The sequence below is a fragment of the Aphidius gifuensis genome, linkage group LG6 (assembly GCF_014905175.1).
Source record: "Aphidius gifuensis isolate YNYX2018 linkage group LG6, ASM1490517v1, whole genome shotgun sequence".
In the NCBI taxonomy this organism is placed as follows: domain Eukaryota; kingdom Metazoa; phylum Arthropoda; class Insecta; order Hymenoptera; family Braconidae; genus Aphidius; species Aphidius gifuensis.
This window is the reverse complement of record NC_057793.1, coordinates 15,999,527-16,008,242: the sequence shown is the minus strand read 5'-3', so window position 1 is coordinate 16,008,242 and position 8,716 is coordinate 15,999,527. Positions and strand designations below refer to the sequence as shown.

At 31.5% G+C, this 8,716-nt stretch overlaps 1 protein-coding gene and 1 pseudogene across 1 annotated transcript; both read right to left on the bottom strand.

The window, feature by feature from the left end:
- Nucleotides 1-923: 923 nt before the first annotated feature.
- On the bottom strand, nucleotides 924-1,214 carry LOC122859893 (secreted acidic protein 1A-like). The gene has a single exon (XM_044163575.1). The coding sequence runs from the start codon at nucleotides 1,212-1,214 to the stop codon at nucleotides 924-926; it is 291 nt and encodes a 96-aa protein (XP_044019510.1).
- Nucleotides 1,215-4,875: 3,661 nt separating this feature from the next.
- LOC122859583 lies at nucleotides 4,876-7,451 on the bottom strand (annotated as a pseudogene).
- Nucleotides 7,452-8,716: the final 1,265 nt, after the last annotated feature.

Sequence of the window (8,716 nt, the reverse complement as noted above, 5' to 3'; positions counted from 1 at the left end):
CAAGGAAAAGCAGTAGCTAAGGAATTAATGTAGCTAAGGAATTGAGGTTGCCAAAGAATTATGTTTCAAGGAAATAATTCCTTAGTCACATTAATTCCTTAGCTACATCTTTTCCTTAGCTACTGCTTTTCCTTGGACATTTGTATTTTTGAAAAATAAATTTACATGTATTTTATTTATAAAATAAATAAAAAATGTCCAAGGAAAAGCAGTAGCTAAGGAATTAATGTGGCTAAGGAATTAATGTTGCCAAAAAATTATGTTTCAAGGAAATAATTTTTTAGTCACATTAATTCCTTAGCTACATCTTTTCCTTAGCTACTGCTTTTCCTTGGACATTTGTATTTTTAAAAAATTAATTCACATGTATTTTATTTATAAAATGAATAAAAAATGTCCAAGAAAAAGCAGTAGCTAAGGAATTAATGTGACTAAGGAATTATTTCCTTGAAACATAATTCTTTGGCAACCTCAATTCCTTAGCTACATCTTTTCCTTAGCTACTGCTTTTCCTTGGACATTTTTTATTTATTTTATAAATAAAATACATAAAAATTAATTTTTTAAAAATACAAATGTCCAAGAAAAAGCAGTAGCTAAGGAAAAGATGTAGCTAAGGAATTGAGGTTGCCAAAGAGTTATGTTTCAAGGAAATAATTCCTTAGTCACATTAATTCCTTAGCTACATCTTTTCCTTAGCTACTGCTTTTTCTTGGACATTTGTATTTTCAAAAAATTAATTTACGTGTATTTTATTTATAAAATAAATAAAAAATGTCCAAGAAAAAGCAGTAGCTAAGGAATTAATGTGACTAAGGAATTATTTCCTTGAGACATAATTCTTTGGCAACCTCAATTCCTTAGCTACATCTTTTCCTTAGATACTGCTTTTTCTTGGACATTTTTATTTTTAAAAAATTAATTTACATGTATTTTATTTCAACATTGTCATCACCAGAATCATTAACATCACCTGAATCATCATTGTCACCATGTCCATCAACATTATCATAACTTGAATCATCACTGTCACTATGTCTATCAACATTGTCATCACCAGAATCATTAACGTTACCTGAATCATCATTGTCACCATGTCTATCAACATTGTCATCGCCAGAATCATTAACATCACTTGAATCTCCACTGTCATCACTTGAATCTCTACTGTCACCATCAGAATCATCATTGTCATCGATTCTAGTCTTATACATTTTTATTTAATTTTTATTTAAATTTCGCGAGAAGAAATGAATTTAATGAAATCGTATAAATATTTTATTTTAACCTCAACTTCTTGATAAATAATAATATTATTATATTTATAAACAATATAAATATACTAGTATTAACTATTTAACGAAATTGAGAACCACTTTCCTTCATTGCGTCGATAGTCACGCCATCTAACAGAAAGTCAATTTTTTATTAAAAACCATTAAATTTTGACCTCAAATTGACGTCTAAAGTCAAAAAATGACTTCAAATTGACGTCAAATTGACAAACGATTTCTACCTGGGTCTATATAAGAATTTGTATAAAAATTTGTATAAAAATTTTCATAAAAACGTTTTATAGAAATGTTTATAAAACTTTTTGCTACGTGTAGGGTTACCATATGCACCGAACGCCAAATCAGGACAATTCATTTTGTCCATTAACCTCCCCCCCCTTCCCTAATAGTTGAATACTGTTACGTACCAGGCTAATTAATTTGAATTAACTATGAAATATCAAAAAAAAGAAAGAACGTTCAACAAGAAAATTAATAATATAATAATTTGACAATTATACAAACTAATGAGCCTGATATTTAACGTATTTTAATAAAATCCTCTTGTTTTGTTATTCCCTACTGGATAACGAGTTAAGAGGGAATGTCTAATTATGTAGATTCTACCCTGTTGCTGCAGTTTATCCAAAATTAAATTGTAGAGAGCGTGTCAATCCGGATGGTCGCCTGATGAAGTTGATAATTTCGACTAGGATTTTATAATTTTTGTATAGGAGTAGAAAAGGTTAAATAATTTAGGAAATAATAATTTGTCGATAGCAGATGTTTTGAGTTTTAACTCCACTGGTATTAATTTATTTTATTAATTATTAAAATATTTAATTGATTTTATATCTTATAAAAAAAAACAATTTTTAATTTGATTTTATTATTTCGTTTAGTTTGATTTATTAAAATTTATTTGATTTAATTTATGATTTGAATGGAACGAAAGTTGTCGCAAGAGTGAAGCTTCTTAATTTATTAAAATAATAATTCCCATAAAAATTAAATTACAAAGTAGGGATGATTAAAAGTGGGAACATCTTGACCAATCATGTTTGAGAGTTCCCATGGTAGTCAGCATTTATCATTTGTTTAAACATTTGTTTAAACATTTTATTATTAACAATTTACCAAACTCAACGGATACAAAATATCAAGTTGCAAGGTGCTTTTGAACTACGGTTTGCAAAAATGATTTTAAATAAAAAAAAAAGATGTGTGTTATTGTACGCACAGGGAAGTGAAACTTCTTTAGTAATTCTAATAAATAGTAATTGAAAGATCTCTCGTTGCATTAATATATTTTTGACTAGTTGTCTTTTCCGCTCTCATTCTGAGTGAACTATTATGTTCATTCAGTCATTAAAAATTATGATAGAAATTTTTAAATTTATTCATTAGTTATAATATTAAGGTTCTATGTAAATGAAATTCTAATTTAAAAACTCAACACAGAATATAATTTTATATAAATATTTATTTATTGAACAATTAGTCAGCCAAACACTTCTATTACTATTCTATGTATACTTTTTATTATATATTCATGAAATACTGAGTTTTTTCAGTTGTTCTTTTATCTTTAGGATTTTTGTCGGGATGATATCTTCTAATATTTTCCCGATATATCAACCTTAGATGACTTAAGCTTTCAATATTATTGAATATTCAACTAATTACAGCCTCGTAATCTGACATGTTACAGCCAGAAAAATATAAATAAAATTAATACAAATTATAATGGAAATAAATTTGATTTTAATTTAGTAGCTATCTCTTCAATATTTGAATAAAAAAAAAAGACCTGGTAACATTTGTTGGGGCATGTGGCCAGCGTTACCCGTTGAAAATTAAAAATTTTCAATACTCCGGCTAGGGCCATTGTTATTTTTATTGTTTAGACATATTTTAACCGTTAATTAACGAAAACATTATTCATACTTGAAAGAAAGGCAATAGAGTTTTTCAAAGCTTTTTTTAGAGCCTTATAAACATTTTATTTCAACTCTATGATGACATTTTTTGGTCCGTTTTTTTTATTTTTTTTTCGGCGAGCCATAACTTTTGTTATAATCAAGATATCCCTAGGGAGTTCGTATTAGGCTCAAATTATGCGCCTAAAAAAAATCTAGTGACGGCATTACGGATTTTTTTTTCTCTCAATAACAGTTTTCGAGCAAAAAAATTAAATATCCGAATTTTTTTTTTTAATTTTATAGTTTTTTTCTTTTTTTCTCAAAAACTATTATAAATGGAAAAGAATTTTGCAAAGCGGGCGATAGAGTTTTTTGAGACACATAAATTGAGCCTAATTCCGAGTGGAAATTTAATTAAGGTTCTGATCAGAACCGGATCAGGAATCCTGTTCAGGAACGGATCAGAATGTAACGCTCTTTCTTAGATTTCTGATCAGAACCGGATCAGGAAACCTGGCCAGATTGTAGGGTTAGAGTTAGGATACCTGAACAGGAATGGATCAGGATTCCTGACTAGAATATAACCAGGAATCCTGTTCAGGAACGGATCAGAATGTAACGCTTTTTTTTAGGATTCTGATCAGAATCGGATCAGGAAACCTGACCAGGATACCTGATCAGGAATCGAACAGAATTCCTGATCTGAAACGGATGAAGTAATTATAAAAAAAAATTAATTTTTATTATTTGATGTTTTGTAAATCGGCTATATATACGCGTATTCAATGATAAAAATAAACTGCGAGGCGAATAAATTTAAAGAATGTTCATAAGTGGTTGCAACCAGTTATAAACCTAGATATTTCGTATGTATTTGTAAAATATATTCGACAATAAAATGATTATTATTATTTTTTCAATTTTTTGATATGTTTTAAAGCATTATTTATATGTTATTATGTTTGTTAACATACATAATTATGTACAATCCACAAAATATATTTAAAATATATCTGCTGGATATATATTGTAACCGATTTTCTGACCTGCGCGGCGAGAACTATCGGCCAAGGTTAGCAACGAGGATTTCTCACCATCCTCCTCAAAATCACCGGGGGGTTATCTCGGAAGCCAACAACCGTGGGAGTCACGAGAACTAATTCGGGAGCCTAACTCAGTCTTAGAAATGGTAGAGGGGCGCGGTCCACCTGATTGGATTATGAAATACGTAACCAAACCTGGGGGAACTATCGTGAACCAAGTATAGTGTATTACATACGCCTATATTACATTGCGACTATACTATAGTAAAATACCTACGTCACAAGTATCGTAAGTGTGGGAGCAAATAGTCTACATGTGAGATATGTATTTTGTATAGGGAACCATACAGCGATCCATCCGTGACCAGGTCTTACACATACGTTGCCATTGCAATAATAATATATCTCAATATTATTATTATTGTTATTATTTACAGCGATCCATTCGTGAACTCACACATACACATTTATGTGCGATGAATATAATAATAATTATTATTATAATAAGAGAACCATATAGCGTGATCATTAGTATTAGTCCGTCATTGGAAATTCGGACAGAGTTTCACCAGGACTTAACGTCTGATACCTAGGGAACCTTTACGAGAGATCCAAACGATGTCGAGAGAACCAGTAGTGAACCAAGAGAGCCAGTCAAGAGAAGAGAAGTGATCAGTTCGAGAGCCAGACAAGTTGTGTCGTCTAACGACGACGTTCAGTGCTTAGCTGCTGTGAGCTTTAACCCCACTCAGTAGCACTCTCCTACCTATCGCCCCCGGACATGCGCAGCACGCTTTCCTAGCCCGCAGTTCGATAGGTTTACGATCGGGCTTCGTACGCAGCCTTCGGTGAGTTCGTCTCTTCGACGGAGGAGTGGAGCCATCGCCGCGATAAGGTTTACGTGTCAAGACATCTTATAAACATCGAATAGGCGCCCCATTGATGTCATGTATAATAGTCTTGACCCTACACAGTGCCTCGCACTAGTGATCCTTTATTTATTAATAACCAACTCCCATTGGTTATTAATACGTAAACGTTAACAAATAAATAATCCATGTCTATTCTGATGATTATTTATTTCGAGAACCCACGAAATAATAAATTTCGTTACAATATGTACATCGATATATATTGATATATATACCCAGGTAGAAAACTTCCGTCGGCCCGACTGTCGGCCGACTGAGTGTCCCGACTTATTAAGTCGGAGAAAAGTCGGGATTCCAGTCGGGCCGACGTCGGATGTTCTGTTAAATTCCCTTAAAGTAAAGAATTTAGAATATCGATTGCATTTTCCAAAAGAAACTAAATTGTTGATAGATAGACTATTTATCTTTCCCTAACGGAACAGTGCAACCATGTAATAACCGTTAAATAACGGTTCGTTGAGAGTTGCAAGTTGCGCAAATGAAACCAAAAACCATAAATGAACCGTTATTGAACCCACTAAAAAAGGTTCGTTTTCGGTTATCGGCAAGAAATTTTGCAACCATAAAAGAACCGTTTAATAACCCTTCAAATAGAGTTTGAATTTAAGATAAATGAACCAAAACCATGAATGAACCGTTATTGAACCCACTAAAAAAGGTTCATTTTCGGTTATCGGCAAAAAATTTTGCAACCATAAAAGAACCATTCAATTACAGTTCAAGTAGAGTTTCGATTTAAGAGAAATGAACCAAAACCATAATTGAACTCACCAAAATGGGTTTATTTCCGGTTACTTAACAGAGCAATCAAAAGCCATAATTGAACTGAAAACAAACTCACTAAATTACGTAAAATAACGTATTTCTTTTATTCTTTCTTACATAGAAACATATCTTTGAGTTATGGCATAAGAGCCTACACATACATAGCAGAAAATGAAAACATAAACAAAGTATTTAATAGAAAAATAGTGAAAATGCTCACGATATTGGAAAGCGTATTTTAGGAGTAATTAGACCTTCAATTTTGTTTGCTGTTCTAGGCTTTGATTGTATTCGTGGCATGGTCGTAGAACCACTTCGCTATCTTGTTGAAAACTTATTGTCTTCATAAGTTGCTGCTGCTCTAACTTTAGCTTTATCATCTTTTAATAAAACTTGAAATTCTGGTACAAGATCAGTTTTAGTTATTTCAGGACCAACTGCTTTTTGAAAATCTGTAAATTTATCATCAACCATATAACGTACATGCCATGATAAATCAGTATCACATTGACGTAATTTTGGCATAACAAAATGTTCAACATCTTCTTGTTGTAATAATGTTGCAATACACATGCATCAACAGCTTATAAACAAACAGAATCTTGTTCATCTTGGGCAAGTATAACAAACATTGGAATTAAATCAGATTTTAAATATTCAATTTCAACAACTTTTGCAAATTCTCCCAACTTCGATGATGCTGAACGTCGCCCCATTGGTGTATCATGTTGACATAAATTACAAAAATGATTTCTTAATTCAGCTTTTGTTGCTGTACTTACACGTGGATAACATACACTTAATTAACCACATGTCGATGTTCTTGACGTAAACCAATCACCAGATGCCAAACGTTGTACCAATGGAACAAAATGCATCAACTCACTACGAGTATGTTCAGCACTAAGTGCCAAGGCAATCGTTGGAAGTTTTTTGATTGAATTCAATCGCAGCTATAAAATAAAAATATATTCATTAATTGAAATAAAATAAATTGGCTATCATATTTACATTCAAAACAAATAGTCGGTCAACTGATGATGAAATTATAATTAAAAAAAACCGCCGCAGTTGTAACCTCATTGTTACAAACACTTGCTGACTAAGATCGAGTTGTTATTTTTTTTTAAACTTTAAACTAAAAAAAACTTTGGTAATATTTGAAAAATAATAATGATTGTACTTACTTGTAAATTTTCATTTTATAATTTATCAATCAAAACTCAATTGGATAAAGACTGTCGTCCGTTGATGAGTCGGCTGCTTCCATTTTGCTCAACCACAAATTTATCCAAGCGGAATTTATTTATTCTTAGTGTTTTAATATAAGCTCTGTGCACAATATTGCTTTTTTTATTATTTTATTGATTTATTTATATGATTTTCTATTGCCTTATACACTAGGGCACAACACTACATCTTTCTTTTTTAAACAAGATGAAGTATGAAAACAATCTACGTGGCTGGCTTCTTGCTACGGATTATTATTTTTAGAGGCTTTCTTAGTTTCTTTCGCGGCGGACGACCGCCAGAAATACCACTTTCGCTCACGTCACTATGCGCCACTGTAACACTCACACATATATAAGAGTAGTGACGGCGAGCAATGGAGGCCGTATTTCTGGCAGCCGTCCGCCGTGAAAGAAAACCCCTAATATAACTATGTAACAAGCGTTGATCGAAAATGCATTGGATAATAAAAGTGAACTTGACAATTTTTTGAAGTGAAACTTCTTTACGCAGGGTAGTGAAAAAAAAAATAGTTTGTCGGCCATGTAACGCTCGGAGCGAGCGAACGCTCGGAGCAAGCGAACGCTCAGAACAAGCGAACGCTCAGACCGAGCAAGCGTTGACACATATAACTAATAGTGAGTGAGTAAGTGGCTACGAGCGAGAAAGAAGATATGTTTTGAATAAATGTGTGTGTGTGTGTGCGTTGCCAATAGAGTAGCTGATCGGTTTTGTTTGCAGCGTTTATAAAAATGATGAATCAAAAAATTATAAATGAATATACTCAATTGAAAATTATTATTAGTATATTAATATTATTAATATAATTATTATAATTATTATTTTATTCTTAATATCGATATAATTATTATGAATATGATGAATACCATTGATATTAGGGTTACCATATCTCGAAAAAGCCAAATCAGGACATTTTCCTCCCACTCCAAAATTTTACCCCCTCCACCTATAAATTTATGTTTCAAGTAGATAATCATAACAATTCATTTATTTTGATTATATGTTATTTATTCATTTGTTTTCTTTTAATTATTCAATAATTATTCATCAAAATTACACAAACGATAGAAAAATTTTTTACAGTAGTTAATTTCTTTGTCTAAATTAATTCATCAAAAATTAATTGGTAAGCGAAATCCTTTCGTTAGGCTTTTTTGTTATAGCTTTTAAATTGTTAAATTAATAATTATTTAAACAAACTGAAAGCTATGAGAAAAATGGCTAAGGAAGGAAGTTGCTTACCAATTAATTTTTGAAGAATTAATTTGGCTGAAGAAAATAATTAGCGAGCTACATCCTTTTCTTAGCAACTTGACAATATAGCTTTTTATTTATTTAAACAAATTGAAAGCTATAGGAAAAATGGCTAAGAAATAGATGTTGCTTACCAATAAATTGTCAATAGCCTTTTATCTATTTAAACAACCCTGGTGGAAAAAATCTCTCCGGATTTCAACGTAATTGAGACTTCCAGAGATATTTACAGAGTAATCTCCAGACTATTTTCATAATATCTCCGGATTTTTTCC

Coding starts and splice junctions, on each gene's coding strand:
- LOC122859893 (XM_044163575.1), bottom strand. CDS start 1,214: ATGTATAAGACTAGAATCGATGACAATGATGATTCTGATGGTGACAGT.